The 19,887-nt window shown below is 47.2% G+C and overlaps 1 protein-coding gene across 7 annotated transcripts in view; it reads left to right on the top strand.

The window, feature by feature from the left end:
- The window catches only part of DDX4 (DEAD-box helicase 4), a 1,597,047-nt gene that overhangs the window by 960,560 nt on the left and 616,600 nt on the right, over positions 1–19,887 (top strand). For all 7 annotated transcript variants that reach the window (XM_069222170.1, XM_069222215.1, XM_069222206.1 and 4 more), the window contains one exon: positions 18,752–18,796. In XM_069222170.1, coding sequence (XP_069078271.1) covers positions 18,752–18,796 — 45 coding nt within the window. The remainder of the gene's footprint in view (positions 1–18,751; positions 18,797–19,887) is intronic.

Raw genomic sequence — 19,887 nt, forward strand, 5'->3', positions numbered from 1 at the left:
GGAGTATATCCTCTGAGATACTTTAGGCATATTGTCATTAAAATAAAGTACCTTTACTTTTAGTAACTGAGTATTGTGTTTCTTGTGATATAGTGCTATATGATATAAGTGGTATAGTAGGAGCTTTTCGTGTCTCCTAGTTCACCTAAGCTGCTCTGCTATAGCTACCTCTATCAGCCTAAGCTGCTAGAACATTTCTGATGGATACAACTACCTGTGGATTCCTCACCTAATGAATACTCCCATGGCGCCAGCATTCGACGGAAATCTTCTTCCTAGTCTCTGCACATCGACGAGGACGTCACTCTAGCCCACGCGTCGCCGTCTGACGTCATACAGGCAATAAGAGGTCCTCGACGACGTGCCGACGTCAGTTCCCTTTTTTCCGTGCATTCGAAACGGTTATCTTCGAGGGAGCAACTGTTACTTTTGTGGTTACAGTGTATTTTTTGCTGCGTAGTCCTTCTCTGCAGTAATAATGTCGCAGAGAAAGTCGGGTTTCAAGCCTTGTCGAGAGTGTGGGGGCAAGATGTCAGTTACAGATCCTCACTCCGACTGCCTTTGGTGTTTGAGCTCCGACCACGACGTCTCAACTTGCGATTCATGCCAGCACATGAATCCGAAGGCCCTCAAGGAACGTGAGGCTAAGTTGTTTATGGCGAAGTCGAAGAAAGAAAAGCATCACAAGAAGTCTTCTTCGCCAAGGCATCAGCGTCATCGAGACTCCCGGCGCCGGTCACGCCGCATCCGTCGACGCCGTTGCCCTCTCCGGCGTCACCGACTTCACCTGGGCAGGCGTCGGTGATTGAGGTGATGCAGCCTCTCCGGCGTCGCAGACGTCGAGGCCGGCGTCGGGGTCGCCTTCGATACAGGCACCCCAGTATCCGGCTTTTCCCACCCCTGGAGCCGATAGTACCGCATTCCTAAATGCGATGTATACCATCTTCCAACAGATGGCTCCAGGGGGTGCTCCGGCTGGTCCTTTGGCCTTTTCATTGGGTGATCCTGCGCCTCTACGGCCGGCACCCTTTATGCCCTTTCTCCCTTTTGGGAACGTGGGCTCGGCGCCGGTGTCGGCGCCGGTGGCCGCTCCGGTGGCTTCAGAGGGATTGGCCCCGGAGATTTCCATCCCGTCGACGTCTGGATTTCGTCCTGTGACTCCGGTGGGTCCATCCGCTCCAAGTTCTCTTCGTCCTGCTCTTTCATCGGCGTCGAAGTTGCCTGTGGCGCCGGACGCGGCGTCGGTTGCTTCTGGGGATCGGCGCCGATCTTCGACTTCGGCGGAGGCCATGTCGACTCCGCGTATCGAGCAGAGGCTACATTCGAGGAGACGGGCTCTTCGTCTATTGGAAGAGCAGGAGTACCAACGAGTCCTGGAGGAAGGAGAACTGGAGGACTCTGGTGATGGGCTGCATGGTCTGGATACAGCCAGTGGGCTGGACACTTCCCCTGAGTGGGATCTTTCGTCTCCAGTGGAATATACGGAGGAGGCTGCTTCCTTTCACGCTGTAGTACGGAAGGCAGCTAACTTTCTGGACCTGCCTTTGCCGGTGGCAGAGGCGAAGCAGAATCTTCTAACGGAGGTGCTACATCCGGCCTCTGCTGCAGCGGAGCCTCTCTTGCCGTTTAATGAGGCTTTGCTTGATCCGGTGCTAGAGGTGTGGAAGAGACCAGTATCTTCCTCAGCGGTTCATAGGGCTGTGGCCAGGAGGTATCGAGCTGCGCCATCTGACCCTGGCTTTCTTTCTAGACACCCTACACCGGAGAGCTTGGTGGTGCAAGCCTCCTGTTCATCAAAATCAGCGCCTGGATCTTTCCCGACGGTGCCTGGAGACAGGGACTCGAAAAAGCTGGATGCGCAGTCCAAGAATTTTTTTTCATCCTGCAGTCTGGCGTTGAAGGCCACCAACGCAACTTTCATTCTGGGGAGATACATCCATGCTCTTATGGATGACATTTCGTCATCATTTACGGAGCTTCCCCAGGGTCTTCTGGATGTTGTTTCGGACGCCCAGGCTGCCGCGACCCAGATTATTCAGTCGGGGCTGGACACGACCGACTCGGTGGCTAGGGCAATGGACACGGCTGTGGTGGCAAGGAGACAGGCCTGGCTCCGTAATTCGGGGTTTTCTGCGGATGTGCAGTCAACCCTATTGGACCTCCCGTTTGATGGGGACAAACTGTTTGGGGCCAAGGCAGATTCGGCCTTGGAGCGATTTAAGGAGAGCAGGGCCACAGCCAAATCGTTAGGGCTCCAAGCTCCTCCTTCCTCTGCCTCTTCCAGATTTTTCAGGAGGTTTCGTGGATTTGAGCGTGGCTCTTCCTCCTCTTCCTTTCGGGGGAGATTCCAGCAACCTGCCTCTTCCCATCCCTATAGATCTTTTAGAGGGAGAGGTAGGGCCCGCACCAGAGGAGCCTCTCAGCAGCACTCTGCCTCTTCCTCGTCCTCTGGAGGGGTGCAGCAGGGAAAGCAGCCTTAGGCTTCCACCATTTCCCACTCACTCCTCTCCTGTAGGGGGAAGATTACGGCATTTTCTCCGCAAATGGAAGACTATTACAACGGAAACTTGGGTTCTCAGTATTGTGGGAAAAGGCTACACCCTTCCCTTTCGGGAGTTCCCGCCCCCCATCCTGCCTCGCCCATCTTATTGTTCAGAAGAACACCTCTTGTTGCTAGAACAGGAGGTACAAGTCCTCCTTTCAAAGGGCGCGGTGGAGTTGGTCCCAGAGCAGGAAAGGGTTGAGGTTGTTACTCAAGGTATTTCCTGATTCCCAAGAAGGATGGTCGGTTGAGACCAATCCTGGATCTGAGGATCTTGAATTGGTTCCTCAAACAGGAAAAGTTCAAGATGCTGACCCTAGCTCAGGTGCTTTTGGCGTTGAACAAGGAAGATTGGATGGTGTCTGTCGACTTGCAGGATGCTTACTTTCATATCCCGATACTCAAGTCACACAGGAAGTATCTCCGGTTTGTGGTAGGATCGCAGCACTATCAGTTTGCGGTCCTTCCGTTTGGTCTTACTTCAGCACCTCGAGTCTTCACGAAGGTGATGTCGGTGGTTGCGGCAGAGCTCAGAAGGAAGGGGATAGCAGTATTCCCTTACTTGGACGACTGGTTGATCAAAGCCAAGTCTCCGGAGCTTGTGTTGCATCATCTGCAGTCAACGACTCAGTTGTTGTTCGACCCGGGCTTTTCGGTGAACGAGCCCAAATCTCACCTGGAGCCCTCTCAGCGCCTCTTGTTCATAGGGGCAGTACTGGATACAACATTGAGTCGAGCCTTTCCTCCGCCTCAGCGGATTCAAGATATTCAGGAATTGGTTCCAATGTTTCGAAGTGGAGCAGTAGTTCCAGTCCTCAAGGTCCTTCGCCTGCTCGGTCTGTTTGCCTCCTGCATTCTGTTGGTCACGCATGCTCGCTGGCACATAAGGGCTCTTCAGTGGTGCCTCCGAAGGCAGTGGTCTCAACACAAAGGACATCTAGAAGGTGCTGTCAAGATCTCCAGAGATGCTGCTGTGGACTTAAAGTGGTGGATTGCGAGCAACAATCTTTCACAAGGAAAGCAGTTTGCGCAGTCGCCACCAGTGGCCACTGTCATAACGGATGCTTCCACTCTAGGGTGGGGAGCTCATCTGGGGGATCTGGAGATCAAAGGCCTTTGGTCTCCAGAGGAACAGATGTTTCATATCAATCTGTTAGAGTTACGGGCTGTACGTCTGGCTCTCAAGGCCTTCCTCCCTTCCCTTCGTGGTCAGTCGGTACAGGTCCTGACGGACAATACTACCACGATGTGGTACATAAACAAACAGGGAGGAGTAGGGTCGTACCTTCTCTGCAGAGAAGGTCTTCGACTATGGTCCTGGGCAAAGGACCATCAGATTTGCTTGGTGGCAAATCATCTGGCCGGGGTCTTGAATGTACGTGCGGACGGTCTCAGTCGCCAATTCTCGGCAGACCACGAGTGGCGTCTCCATCCAGATCAAGCCCGTTTGATCTTCCAAAGGTGGGGGTTTCCTCGGGTAAATCAGTTTGCCACTCTGGAGAACGCGCATTGTCCGTTATTCTGCAGCCTCCAGTATCCGATGCAGGGAGCGTTGGGGGACGCGTTTCAAATAACCTGGTGCGGCCAGTTGCTTTACGCGTTTCCTCCCATACCCTTGATTCCTCGAGTATTGAGGAAGATTCGCCAAGACCGGGCGCTAGTCATCTTAATAGCTCCGGATTGGCCAAGGAGGGTGTGGTACTCCGACCTTCTCCAACTCTCAATGTGCCCTCCGCTCCGTCTCCCTTTCAGGGCAGACCTCCTCTCGCAGTCGCAGGGGCAGGTTTTACACCCCAACCTCCAGAGTCTGCACCTACATGCCTGGAGATTGAACGGGGCAACCTGAGTTCCTTCTCTCTTCCGCCTGATGTAGTGGATGTTATATTAGCGGCCAGGCGACACTCCACTAAATCTATCTACGCTAATAAGTGGTCTAAATTTGTTGCGTGGTGTGGAGAGAGGCAGATTGATCCCTTACATGCTCATCTATCGGTCGTTTTGTCTTTTGCTCTGTCTCTAGCGCAGAAAGGTTGTGCAGTGGCTACCATTAAGGGTTATTTGTCGGCCTTGTCAGCCTTCATTTGTCTTCCAGACCAACCATCGTTATTTAAATCCCCTATTGTTATCAGATTCTTGAAAGGTCTTCTAAATAAATATCCTCCAAAACCATTTGTTATGCCGCAATGGGATTTGTCCTTGGTCCTGACTTTCCTTATGGGGTCCCCTTTTGAGCCTATGCATTCTTGACCCTTAAGGTATTTGGTTATAAAAACAGTTTTTCTGGTAGCTATAACATCTGCAAGGAGAGTGAGTGAGTTGCAGGCCTTATCGGTAAAGCCCCCTTATACAACTTTTTATGGGGATAAGGTGGTGTTGAGGACCAAGGCTGCTTTCCTCCCGAAGGTTGTTTCACCGTTCCATTTGGCTCAGACAATTACTTTGTCCACGTTCTATCCTCCGCCTCATCCTTCTAAAGAGGAAGAAAGACTGCACCGTCTGGACCCAAAGAGGGCGTTGAGCTTCTTTATTGATAGAACAAAGGATTTCAGGCTGGAGGATCAGCTGTTCATCGGGTACGTGGGCAAGAGGAGAGGAAAGGCAGTCCACAAGAGAACACTCTCCAGGTGGGTTGTTCTTTGCATTAAAATCTGTTACTCTTTGGCAAAGAAGGATCCTCCTGAGGGCATTAGAGCTCATTCCACCAGTGCTAAGTCGGCCACTTCGGCCTTGGCCAGAGGTGTTCCTGTGGTCGACATCTGCAAGGCCGCAACTTGGTCGTCCCTTCACACTTTTGCGAAACATTACTGTTTGGACTCTGAGGTCAGAAGGGACGGCCATTTTGCACGGTCAGTGCTGCAGGATTTCTTGGTTTGACCATTTAGGCACCCGCCACCGGGTGTGGTACTGCTTTGGGACTCTATTCATTAGGTGAGGAATCCACAGGTAGTTGTATCCATCAGAAGAACGAGTTACTTACCTTCGGTAACAACTTTTCTGGTGGATACATTAGCTACCTGTGGATTCCTTACGGTACCACCCGCCTCCCCGTTGCCTTTCTGGTCTTACCAAGTAATCCTTGAGTGCGCTCCTCTTGGTCTTCAAGGTTGCAATAGATGTTGTATATATGGATACTTGTGTATATTTATCTGTATATATATATATGTATATATCTTTGTGTACATACATGATTTGCATATATTTGTTCGTTATATTAAATTTACAGCTATTCATTGCAATATTGTGTATTTTACAAGGTTATGGGATGTTGCCTTGCTCTTTCATTGCATTGGGTTGTTGTTCTCATGCACGTAAAAAAATTTGGTACTGACGTCGGCACGTCGTCGAGGACCTCTTATTGCCTGTATGACGTCAGACGGCGTCGCGTGGGCTAGAGTGACGTCCTCGTCGACGTGCAGAGACTAGGAAGAAGATTTCCGTCGAATGCTGGCGCCATGGGAATATTCATTAGGTGAGGAATCCACAGGTAGCTAATGTATCCACCAGAAAAGTTGTTACCGAAGGTAAGTAACTCGTTCTTCTAATCTACTAATAAGGGATAACTGGACCTGGCACAAGGTGTAAGTACCACAGGGTACCCACTATAAGCCAGGCCAGCTTCCCACAGATTAAACCCAGATCTGTGAATGGGGGTGAATGTTTGATATGTTCTCCATTCCGTCCATCTTCTGTTGTTTTTGCAATTGTCGCCCTAAGTGGGAAAGGTATGCTCAGATGTGGGTCCTGTGCTTGCTATGCCACTAGATTCAAGCTAGCCTGACTGATGAAAGGTGATAACCTGAAACCAGTCCCAGGATTTTTGTTTCTGGTCCAGAGAGGACAAGACCTGAGTGTTCAGGCTGGGCTGTTCCTATGGGGACCAGGGTCAAGACTGATTTGCATATGGCTGGGTCTGAGCTGGAACGGCATGCCAAGCAAAAAAAACTAAACTGATGAATTAAGCCCAGATCTCTGACTGGGGGTGAATGTTTGATTTGTTCTGATCAGTTCTCTTGCTTTGGATCTTCTTTGGAGCTGGTCTTCTTTGTCCTTTCAAATCTAAAATCTTGGTCTAGGGGTGCCCACTAAATACTGAATTTGTGGGTGTTTTAGGGGGAACCTAGTAGTGTTCAGTGGGCCACTTACCTTTTGGGTGGCTACACCCACTGTAGTGACCACTTCCTGTGGGAAGTTTCAATTCCCTAAACCTCATTGGCTCTTTTCTCTCCCTGCAAGATGGAGGAAAATGAAAGAGGGTCCACCTCGCGGGCAACACCTTAGGGGTGGTGCATGCCAGGTGAGGCGCTCCTCCTACCCTTTGTAGATTTATGGCCTTTGCTCCTGCCAAAAGTTGGGGTTTGCTACGGGGGATGCCAGCTGTTGCTAGCAGCAGGCTTGGGGTTGAGTTTCAAGGGCAGTAAGCCCTTTGAAGCTCACTGCCAGGACAGTGCACATTCCTGAGGGGAGTTGGTGTTAGCTCCTCCACCCAGGAAGGACTTTGTTTTACAAACTGTAGAGGCAGGGCTCTCCCCGAAGGTTTGTATATTGGCTGTCTGGAGTGGCAGCTGGATAAGACTAGTCAGCAACCATGCCATGATAGTTAACTTTTGCATGTGGCGCCTCTAAGGTGGCCCTTTGGTACTTTTAGGGATAAATCCAATACTGGCACCAGTTTGGATTTATCATTCTGAGTTGTTTGATGCCAGCAACCCGGGGTTCTGAATGGCCATCATGTGCCAGGGAAACTCTTGTTGACCAGTGTCCAGCACACTTATAAAAATGGCTGCTCTGTTCTCTCACTATGTCCCAGGTTTGGCAGGGACACAGTGTGGGCATATTGCTCATGTGTAGGAGGCTGGCCTGGTGTGCGGTGGGTACCTATGGTACTTACACATTATACAAGGTCCAGGTATCCCTTATTAGTGTAGTCAGTGTCTAGAAGCCAGGCTGAGAGTGGGTGCATATTGCTCATTCAGCTATTCCATCACATATAATATGGAACACCCTGCCTCAGGGCTGTAAGGCCTGTCAGAGGGGTTTCTTACCCACAGTGAATACAGTTTATGGCGGACAGGCACACAGGCAATGTGCCATGTCAAGTTTGTATTTTAGGTTTGCACCAGAACACTCAGCCTGTAGTGGAAGTGCTAAGTGCAGCTGGATGCATGGTCCTAGAGGGTGGCAGAATCAGAGCTGCTGCCCTCAGGGACCTAACCATAGTACCCCATGCCTTGGGCACCTAGGTGCCCACTTACTAGGGACCTTTGGGTGTATCCAGTTGTGCCAATGCATCACAACAGATTTAGGGAAAGCGATCTGGCCCAGGGAACCTGATTAGCAGGGACTCTGGACACTACAATTTCTAGGACACATCAACATCAGGAAAAAAGTGGGGGATAACCATGCCAAAAAGAGGTCGCCTCTCACATCCAGGGCTACATTGCTGACCGTGTCTCCTGGGACCACAGGACATTCCTGTGACTAATGGATTTGGTCCTCTTCTTCTAAAAGTCTTCGTCTTCAGGAATCTACTGCTGGTTTCTTGGAGTCTTGTCTGGGTGTTGAATTATCTTCTTTTTTTAGTCCTTTTGGGTGGTTTGGAGGAAAATCCAGTTAACGTAATACTTTTTTCCTGGTTGGGGGGGGGGGTGTAATTGTGGTACTTACCTTTGGGCTTTCCTAGTACCCACAGCTCCCCTCTACACATTCCACTTTCCTAGGTGGGGGTCCTGCATTCGCGTTCAATTGTTTTTAGTATATGGTTTGGGCTCCCCCCTAGGGTCACTATTGCATTAGCAATGTTTTCTACTGCTTTTTAATGCCTGTTTCTGATTACTATTGTAAATATCTAATGTGTTTCCACCTATTGGAGGGTTGACTCTAATACGTTTTGGTAATTGAGTCAATAAAATAATGACGCTTTATTTTTGTAACACTGCGTGTTTTCTTTCATGTGTGTAAGTGCTGTGTGGGTACAGTGGTATTGCATGAGCTTTGTACGTCTCCTATATTAGCCTTGGCTGCTCATCCACAGAGGCCTCTAGAGAGCCTGGCTTCTAGACACTGTCTACACTACACTTACCTTAGGTACCCACCACACACCAGGCCAGCTTCCTACACTTAGAAGCAGGACTGCAACATACCACCAGGTACCACTACATAAAGAAGGCATTGAAGAGGATTTTGTGTTCAAAACCCTTTCCTCTTCACATTCCGGCAACACCGTATCTCCCTTTGCTCATGGATATGTTCGGAAATGCAGATTATATTTTTAAAGTTCTCCAGTATTGGATCTTCTATAGATTAACATGCTTGAATCATTCCCGTTGTCAAAGTGGGAATTCCACTGTACCTTAAAATAGCGTTAAGAACCTTTCCACAGAAAACAATGCTATAGTGCTCTCATTTTAGAACATATTTGCTTTATTAGAAAAGACCAAAAGTCCAGCCAATCAAGTGACAGCACCCTCTAGAACCCTCAGCACAGAAGGTCCAGTCTCTCAGATTTTCTACCACACGGTGTGTGTAGGGAGTGTCACTGAGCTCAGCTTAGTTTTCTTTTTCTATAGCTTCTAAACAATAAGAATGTCAGATACTACTAAAAGGGACTCTTCAGATCCTGCAAATGCAAAGCCTGTGGGAAGAAGTTACATGTGAATGACCCACTGCCTTTACAGCCTCCATGATGTCCACAAGCCTAAGCACTGTATGGTGTGCAGAACTTTCTCTACTAAGTCCCTGAGAGAGAGAGAAACAAGACTTCTTTTGTGGTTACAAAGATCAAAACCACAGGATGAGATCTCTTCAGAGGAAAGTGATACAGCCTGTCACACTCAAAAAAAGGGCAAGATCCGATGACCAGGACACCTCTGAGGCAGCTAGGAAAGCCCCAAAGGTTCACAATGGGGGGTCAGGCAGTGGAAAAAAAAGGAGAAATCTACAAAAATGTCCTCAAAAGGTTTCTCTTCTGAGCCTCCAACTTCACCTTTGGGGCCTATTTGACTATATTTAACTACACTGATGAGAGTTTCCCTGTCGATGGTAACAACTATCATCGAGGTCTTCTACAGCTAGTACGACGACAACAACCGGCGTCAACACCTCATACCAGCGACGAAGACCCCACTGTCAACGGCATTGTCATTGACGAGACCACTGTCGACGAGCATACCACCGTCAACAAGACGATCATTGGCAGCGACATTTTCAAGCACTGCCGTCAACTGCACCATCGACAGTGACCACAGTCGATGAACCATGTACACCACCACCGACGACGACAACTTCTGTTCCCTTGTCGATGACAACATTGGTTACATCATTGGTGCGAGTAAAAATCACCAAAACCTTTCTAAAGCCAGAGGACACTTCTCCAAAGCCACAGAACATGTCTCCAAGTAAAGTTTCACCATACCACCCAAGTACTCTACTGGATCTAGAGGACTCCGATGAAGAAAGACTGTTCCGCCTAGCGCATAGCCCTTGTCCGCTTCATGTAAAATATCAAGATGAGGGTGAGGGAGATGATTCCTATTATGGAGGATAGTATATCCCTCAGCCTGCACAAAGGTATCCTCCTTACCATACCTATGAGGAACACCAAAGGGACAAGCTGCAGCTTCCATCACAGTTAGTCTGAGATCTGCAAGACTACCGCAAACGTTTTCTGGAACCATCAGACAGTTCACCACCACCTCCCCCACCACCATCACCAATGCCGGAGACACCAAGGCCGCCTCCGTTGCCACTAACACAAAGAATGACTCAATCAACGACAATAGCTGCACCACTTAGGGAAGACTCTTCGTCATCTGATGATGACAGAGACAAAGGCGAATTGTAAGACACCCATCCGTCTCATGATGAATGGTATGATTATCTTCACCCAACGCCTTCTCCTCCTTTGCCACATCCCTGAGATTCTCCTCCTGAAGACATCGTGATTTCCATAATTTGATGGCGAGAGCAGAAACAAGATTCAATTTACTAATCAGTATAAAGCAATCAGAATGCTTTCTATGTAACTTTAGGGATATGGCTAGGAAGTCTATTCTGGTAATACCAATAATAGACCATATCTGGCAGGTGGGCCTTAAGCTCATGAAAACATCTGCAACCTTGGCAGCAGTAGTGTCACGAATGGATAAAAAATATAAGGCCCCTGAAGATTCTCCTGCCTGCCTTACTTGGCACCGGAAGGTCGACTCAGTTGTTACACAAGCAGTGCACGACAATCTAAAAACCCTTCTACTCCAGGCATCACTCCATCTGACATGGAGGGCAGTCGCTTAGCTAATATCGGTAAGCGTTTCTCTAGCATGTCTACTATGACAGTTCGAGTGACAAATTCTTTAACCATCCTAGGCCGCTATTACAGGCAGATGTGGTCAGACATGGGTTCTCTGCTGGACATTATTCCAGATGACAGGAAGTCGAAAGCTTGCAAAATATTACAAGAGGGGGAACGCACATCCTTGGAAATAGTAGAATGTGCAATGGATGTCGCCTCCATCGGTTGTAGGCAGTTGACAGGCGCAGCTGTCTTGCTCAGACAGAGATGGCTTAAAGCAACATCGTTTAGACCTGAGGTGCAATCCAGAACTCTCGACATGCCATAAAATGGAGAAACGCTTTTTGAGAGCACATTGATAATGTCTTACTCGCCATCAAGACTGACACAGACTCTGCCAGATCCCTGTGGATCTTACAATTTCGCAGATTCCCATTTCGAGGAGCTAGAGGCCTTTCCTCATACAGAGTAGGCTACCAGCACTATCAACAACCCTTTCAATTACACTTGAAATCTACTTACCAACAGCCGCTATACCATGCGCCACCATCAGCAGCCTACAACTAGCAGACAGGGAAAAGAAAGCTGATTTCACAATCTGGTATCTAGAGCCACTGTCCGTAAACAATGAGTCTGCAATGACTTTGAGAATATTTCATGAATAATTCACGAAATTCATGAAATTTTCACGAATAGGAGTCTGATAAGTAGTGTTGCAATTGGCTGACAGCAACCTGACTAGAAAGTTTCAGCCTCCATTTTATTTCACAGGACGCATTTCCCAGTGGTGAAAATCTAAACTGAAAGTGGCATAAGGAGTCAGGGTGAAGGTACCCTGACCCAGGGGTGAGATATAGGTGTGTTTTAGGAACAAATCACGAATATGGAAAATTTGAAAGAAAAAACACAGACTAATTTATATTATAATTCATCTACTCATACATGCACGCACCCACTCACCTACTCACTCACCCACTTTCAGACTCACTCAAACACTCACTCACAGATCCACTGACTGAGACAGGTCCTGTGGCCAACATATGCCGCCTACAGCCAGAGGACTTGCTTGGTGCAGGGTTGGGTGGTTATAAAAGCTTGTGTGGCCTTGCGACCAACCTCCGCTGCGCACAGTCGAAGTTTGTGAGCAGGGGAGTTGGAATAACATATAGTAATTAAAATAGTTTTACGTAAAAAAAAATGTTTGAGAAAATGACTGGAACAAAAGAAGGTTACAGGGACGTTACAGTTAGGTTCTCCAGTATTGGATCTTTCATAGATTCACATGCTTGAATATTCCCCTTTGTCGAAGTGAGAATCCCACGGTAACCTTATAAAGCGATACATGTTAGTATTATACACTATAATGGCAATGCACATTCTGGTTAATAGCCTATTTACTTGCTTTTCTTTAAAAAAAAAAAAAGGACTAAACTTTACCTATGACCAATCAGACGACAGCACCCTCTAGAACACTCTCAACAGAGGCTGTTTCCCTCAGATTGTCTACTGCACGTCGTGTGAAGGGAGTCTCCTTGAGCTCTGCCCAACTACCTCGTTTTTCCTCACAAGAATATACTACTTTGTGGATTATTTCTACGACTGAACTGGATATGTCCCATATGTCAAAGAAAAGCCTTTTCAGGCCATGTGACGCCGGTAGGAGGAAAAGACTTCACTCAGAAGATCCTCACAAAAAAATGATTTATTGTTTGTATCCAGACCACAAGGTAAAAGACTAAAATCTGCCAGACTTTCTCTAAAAAAAATATTTAAAAAAACACTAAAGGACAGACAAGGCAGACTGTTATTGTGGCTTCAGAAATTTAAGTCCAGGGAATATCCATTATCCTAGGATGATACTAATAATTCATCTCATGCCACAACTTCAAATAAGAGGCAGAGGATTGAAGAAAGGCAAATCCAAAAATATTGACACTGGCAAAGAGAGGAGGTACAGGATCAGCCTTCAACCTCCAAACAGCTTTTACCTAAGTCTCTGCCTACTATTCCTTCTCTGAAGGAGAATGTTATGAAAGCTGCCTCACTATCTGCTCGGTCGACGTTGAAAGTAAAGAAATCAGATTCAACGTCAACAAAAACGACGATGACGAACAAATCGTCGACACGCTCGTCGAAAGTAACGACTACTGTAACTCCTACCTTTACTTCTCATGAGTATGTCATCGTGTCCGCTGTCCTCGCTGAAGATAGTAACAGTGAAGGCTATCAAACGCCACTCATCGGAGGTACCATTGACGACCTACATCAGTACCTCGTCGACACTTATTCAACGGCACAGGGTGAGCATGCTCTAACCTCATCGACAACCTCATCGATGAAGATCTTGTTATCAAAACGTCAGTCGACAACCACACTGTCAATGGTAGCTGTTTCATCGACAACTCTGTCGACGGGCCCATCAATGGCCATTCCACATACAGAAATTACAACACCATCATCATCTACATTAGTTTTACAGTCGCTGAAGCAGCACTTGTCAGAGAAATATTTAGACACTGCATCATTTCACATTTTCACAATATGAAAGATCATTTCCACCGCTATCTCTCATACCATTAAAAAGCAGATCATAAGTTAATTTAATTCTGCCTATCCATACATCTCCAAGTCCTGCCTTAATATCCTTTTCACGTCCTGGATGATGATGATGATGGCGACTCTGATAGTGACGGGCCTTATGCAACAGCTAGTAGCCGATCGCAACTGAGTGCGAAATACCAGGAGTTTGATGATGAGAATGAGCAGTACCAGAATTATTATGGTTCAGCTAACCAAACACAACAAATATAACAAGAACATATGGCATTTCAACATTAACAATCTCTTCCAATGCCAGCATGTAAGGAAATGCCTTCCTTGGCATGGTTACCCCCTGACATTTTGCCTTTGGTTGATGCCAGTTATGATTGAAAGTGTGCTGTGATCCTGCTAACCAGGCCCCAGCACCAGTGTTATTTCCCTAAACTGTACATTTGTTCCCACAATTGGCACAGCCCTGACACACATATAAGCCCCTTGTAAATGGTACCCTTGGTACCAAGGGCCCTGTGACCACGAAAGGTCTCTAAGGGCTTCAGCATGTCTTATGCCACCCTGGGGACCCCTCTCTCAGCACATGCACACTGCTTCACAGATTGTGTGTGCTGGTGGGGAGAAAAAGACTAAGTCGACATGGCACTCCCCTCAGGGTGCCATGCCCACCTCTCACTTCCTGTGGCATAGGTAAGTCACCCCTCTAGCAGGCCTTATAGCCCTAAGGCAGGGTGCACTATACCACAGGTAAGGGCATAAGTGCATGAGCACTATGCCCCTACAGTGTCTAAGCAAAACCTTAGACATTGTAAGTACAGGGTAGCCATATAAAGAGTATATGGTCTGGGAGTCTGTCAATTACGAACTCCACAGTTCCATAATGGCTGAATTGAAAACTGGTAAGTTTGGAGTCAAACGTCTCGACACAATAAATGCACACTGATGCCAGTATGGGATTTATTGTAAAATGCACCCAGAGGGCATCTTAGAGATGCCCCCTGAATACCAGTCCGACTCCTACTGCTATGCTGATCAGTTTCTGCCAGCCTGCCACTACCAAACAAGTTTCTGGCCACATGGGGAGAGTGCCTTTGTCACTCTTTGGCCAGGAACAAAGCCTGTACTGGGTGGAGGTGCTTCTCACCTCCCCCTGCAGGAACTGTAACACCTGGCGGTGAACGTCATGCCTTATGTTACCGCATCCCAGCTAGTGGAGATGCCCGCCCGTCGGCCACTGCCCCCACTTTTGGCAGCAAGACAGGAGAGAATAATCAGAAAAACAAGGAGGAGTCACCCACCAGTCAGGACAGCCCCTAAAGTGGCCTGAGCTGAGGTGACCCCTGCCTTTAGAAATCCTCCATCTTGAGTTTGGAGGATTCCCCCAATAGGATTAGGGATGTGCCCCCTCCCCTCAGGGAGGAGGCACAAAGAGCCACCCTCCAGGACAGTAGCCATTGGCTACTGCCCTCCCAGCCCTAACAGCACCGCTAAATTGAGTATTTGGGTGGGACCCTGAACCCAGGAAATAAGATTCCTGCAACCTACACAAAGAAGGAGGACTGCTGACCTGAAAGCCCTGCAGAGACGACGGAGACGACAACTGACTTGGCCCCAGCCCTACCGGCCTGTCTCCAGACTCAAAGAACCTGCACAGCGACACTTCCGACAGGGACCAGCGACCTCTGAGGACTGCCCCAAACCAAAGGACCAAGAAACTCCCGAGAACAACGGCACTGTTCACCAACAGCAACATTTTTGCAACTTTGAAGCAACTTTAAAGAATTCACTCTTCCCGCTGGAAGCGTGAGACTTCATACTCTGCACCCGACGCCCCCGGTTCGGGCTCCAGAGAAACAACACTGCAGAGAGGACTCCCAGGCGACTGCGACTTTGTGAGTAACCTGAGATGACCCCCCTGCACCCTCACAGCGACGCCTGCAGAGAGGATCCAGAGGCTCCCCCTGACCGCGACTGCCTGGTAACAAGGAACCCAACGCCTGGACACAGATGTGCATCCGCAGCCCCCAGGATCGAGAGGAACCAGACTCCAGTGCAGGAGTGAACATCAGGTGGCCCTCTGCCCTGCCCAGTCGGTGGCTGGCCCGAGACGCCCCCCTGTGCCCTGCCTTTATCACCTAAGTGACCCCCGGGTCCCTCCATTGCTTTGTATAGCAAACCGGACGCTAACTTTGCACACTGCAACCGGCCGCCCCTGTGCCACTGAGGGTGTGTTTTGTGTGCCTGTTTGTGTTCTGTCCCTCCCAGTGCTCTACAAACCCCCCCTGGTCTGCTCCCCGAGGACTCAGGTACTTACCTTCTAGCAGACCGGAACCGGAGCACCCCTGTTCTTCATAGGCACCTATGTGTTTAGGGCCCTCCTTTGACCTCTGCACCTGACCGTCCCTGTGCTGCTGGTGTGGTGATTTTGGGGTTGCCTTGAACCCCCAACGGTGGGTTGCCTATGCCCAGGAGACTGAACTTGTAAGTGCTTTACTTACCTCAGAAACGTAACCATACTTACCTCCCCCAGGAACTGTTGATTTTTGCAGTGTCCACTTTGAAAATAGCTTATTGCCATTTTTACAAAGACTGTACATGATATTGTTTCCATGCAAAGTTCCTAAAGTATCTAAGTGAAGTACCTTACATTTAAATTGTTTAATGTAAATCTTGAACCTGTGGTTCTTAAAATAAACTAAGAAAATATATTTTTCTATATAAAAACCTATTGGCCTGGAATTGTCTTTGAGTGTGTGTTCCTCATTTATTGTCTGTGTGTGTACAACAAATGCTTAACGCTGTGCTTAACGCTACCCTCTGATAAGCCTACTGCTCAACCACACTACCACAGAATAGAGCATTAGAATTATCTAATTTTGCCATTATCAAGCTCTAAGGGTAACCCTTGGACTCTGTGCACACTGTCTCTCCCTTTGAGATAGTATATACAAAGCCAACTTCCTACATATTGTGTATAGTACTTACCTCCAGAAGGAGTATTGCCTCTAAGATATTTCTGGCCTTGTGTCACCCAAATAAACTACTTTTATTTTTGGTAACACTGAGTATTGTCTTTACTTGTGTATAAGTACTGTGTAACTATAAATGGTATTGCAGGAGCTTCGCATGCCTCCTAGTTCAGCCTAAGCTGCTCTGCTATAGCTACCTCTATCAGCCTAAGCTGCTACTACATTTCACTAATAAGGGATAACTGGGCATGGTATAAGGTAAGTACCCAAGGCACCCACTACAGGCCAGGCCAGCCTCCTACAGACAGCCCGTCTTTAGTCGGCACAGGAAAGAAGGGCTCTCCCTTGGAATAAAGGAGTCACTCCCCTGCATCTGCAAGCACCAAAAGCAACGACAACCGGCTGCGTGGATCCCCTCTCCTGCTGAGCTGCGTGGATCCTGCATCAAGGGTGGTGGTTGGAAGTGGTCCAGACATTCCTCTCTACCAGCTAACTTGGGTGGAGGTAAGACGTTGACTTCCCACGTAGGACAGTACCCTTATGCACCGCGTTCTTTGCAGCTGCCAAGGCTTGTTGGCACTTCTTCAAGGGGTCTTCAGTGTTAGTGTAGCTCCGATCCCCACCACTCCTTCCTGAGACGCACAGCTCACTGAGTGACTCTCATGCAGGGTGGGACTTCTTTTCGTAGTGCTGCGTGGGCTCCATTTGCACCTTCTGTCTCCCCGTCTTGTGGGATTCCTGTGTGTGCTGCCTGTACTTCTGTGGGCACTCTGTGACACTGGGGGTCCCCTATGACAAAGACTGCTGGGTTAAGGCCACCTGGGCCTTGCTGGTGCTCAGCAGCACCACTTTCCGCCAACCATGAGTTTAGCCTGGGCCAAGGCTTGTTGGTGGAATCCGGACACTCAAATCCGACTGCAATCTTCCTTCCTGCATGGGACATCGCCTTCATCCTCCAGGAACTTGACTCCAACTCCAGGGCTGCAGTGCTGACTTTCTTTTTGTACTTTCAACCAAATCCTGCAATCCCCAGCTTGGTGGCCCCTTTGGACTCTGCTGTGTCTTCTGGACTTGGTCCCCCTCTTGCTACAGGTCTTCCTCTTCAGGAATCCACCGTTGGTTTCTTACTGTCATCTCTGGGTTTTGCAATCTTCTTCTTTTCTTCTATGGGGTGTTATGCAGAAATTCTGGTAATTTACTCCTGCTTTCCCGGTTATTGGGTGTGTTGTGGTACTTATATTTGTGCTTTCCTGGTACCCCCAGTGACCTACACACTCCACTTACCAGGGTGGGGCTGACACTCTTGCTTTCCATTATGTTTAGTATATGGTTTGTGCTCCCACCAGGTCCACTATTCTGTATTGTGTTTTACACTAATTGCACTATTTTGTAACTAATCTTATGTCTATTTCTGGCAAATAGTATATATATCTTGTGTATTACTTTATTGCATCTATAATTATTTTTGTTTAGTCTATAGTAATTTTGGTGTTTTGTTACCATAATAAAGTACCTTTATTTTTGTAACACTAAGTGTATTCTTTCATGTGTGTAAAAGGTGTGTGACTACAGTGGTATTTCATGAGCTTTGCATGTGTCCTAGGTAAGTCTTGGCTACTCCATGCACCTCTACCTCTAGAGAGCCTGACATGTAGACACTGCCTACATTTCACTAATAGTTGATACCTGGACCTGGTATAAGTTGTAAGTACCTTAGGTACCCACCACACACCAGCCAGCTTCCCCACACTGCTGCCATTTTGGCGTTCTGTAGTGGGGCATGAAGTTCCAGTGTTTGCTGATGGACCTGAAACATTTTGCATTGATTAGGACTATTCCTTTGAAGGTGATTTGAATTTGTTTTCATCATCTGCCATTGCCTCACAAGTGTGACTAGTAGCTACCAGTGTCCTGAAGTGTGTTAAAATTAGAACATGCAATGCTTACCCTGCTTGGTCCCAGAATGATGATGCTTAACCCTTTCATTGTGTTGAAAAATCTGTTTCTAAAACGTGGGAAGCCCTCCAACGTTTTCTGTTTGTTGCAAACAGCTTATATGAATCTGGTGCAGTGACCCTGCTAGAGAAATCAGCTTATTGGCCAGCTATATCACGTGATCTATGACTATATACTTCGGTCTCTGAGTATAGGTTGCTCTCTATTAAGTTTTAAGTTGCTAGAAGTAAGTTTACTTGTGAATATGAATCCCAGTGCTTTATTTTCTTTAGCATTTTTCCTTTTCTCCTCACCTAAATGTTTTACTTGCTTTGCTGTTAGAGAGAACTGAAAGCATAGGTGTTTGGATCATGCAAAACCAGTGTAACTTGTGGGGAGAATTTTATGAATTTAAGGTATACATTTTATCTGTAATTATCTGCTTTTTTGTTTTCTTTTTTTAAGATACTTTGAAGTCGGATGAGGACAGGGAGAATGATGATAAACCAGGTACAAAAATTTACTTAACTTATTAAGGAGCTTTATTTAATATCATGGATGGAAATTTATATCTTAATTTTCAATACATTTTTATCAAGATTTATTGCATAGATGTAAAGTCATGTACATCCCGCAAATAGGGGCATAGATGCTTAAACTGTTAACCTACCTTCCTTAACATTCCATATCTGCTCATATACCCACTTCCCCACATACTGACCTGCTTTGTAGGAGGCTGGCTCAGTATATGGTGTACACCTATAGGTGAGGCACCCTGTACTAAGTCTAGGCAACCCTTAGTGATAGTGTAGGAGGTTGTAGATCACCAGCGCTCTCAAAAAGGTAGCTGTGGAGAGCAGCAAACGCTTATCTAGCAGGATGCAAAAAGGTAAGAAATACCACATGTGGTCAGTAGGTAAAGGCATAAAATAAAATGAGCCCCCTGTAGGAAGCTGGCTCTGTATATACTATATCAAAATAAGATACAGTGTGCACAGCGTCCAGGGGTTCCCCAGAGGCTTGACAGAAGCAATAATAGATCATACTGAAGCTCTATTTGTGGTAGTGTGGTTGAGCAGTTAGGCTTATCGGAGGGTAGTGTTAAGCATTTGTTGTGCACAAACATGCAATAGAAGAAACACACACTTAATTACTTAACTCCAGACAAATAAGATTTTATATAGAAAAATATGTTTTGTTAATATTTCTTTCTAGAACCAGAAGATTCAGTTTGCAGGTACATACATAAAATGTAAAGTACTTTGCATCGTTATAGTCAGAAGTTTGAATGGAATCAACAATGTAACCAGTTTTCTTTAAAATGGCAGAAAGCTGTTTTAAAAGTAAGTGCATTTTTCAACAGTTCCTGGGGGAAGAAAAGATTGTACAGTTTTGCAGGTAAGTACTCAACATACAGTTCCCATCTGTAGGAGGCTGGCCTGGCTTATAGTGGGTACCTTGTGGTACTTACACCTTGTACCAGGTCCAGTTATCCCTTATTAGTAGAAAAGAGGTGTTTCTAGCAGCTTAGGCTGATAGACGTAGCTATGGCAAAGTAGCTTAAGCTGAACTAGGAGACATGCAAAGCTCCTACTATACCA

This window comes from Pleurodeles waltl, chromosome 1_1 (assembly GCF_031143425.1).
Source record: "Pleurodeles waltl isolate 20211129_DDA chromosome 1_1, aPleWal1.hap1.20221129, whole genome shotgun sequence".
Classification (NCBI taxonomy): Eukaryota; Metazoa; Chordata; class Amphibia; order Caudata; family Salamandridae; genus Pleurodeles; species Pleurodeles waltl.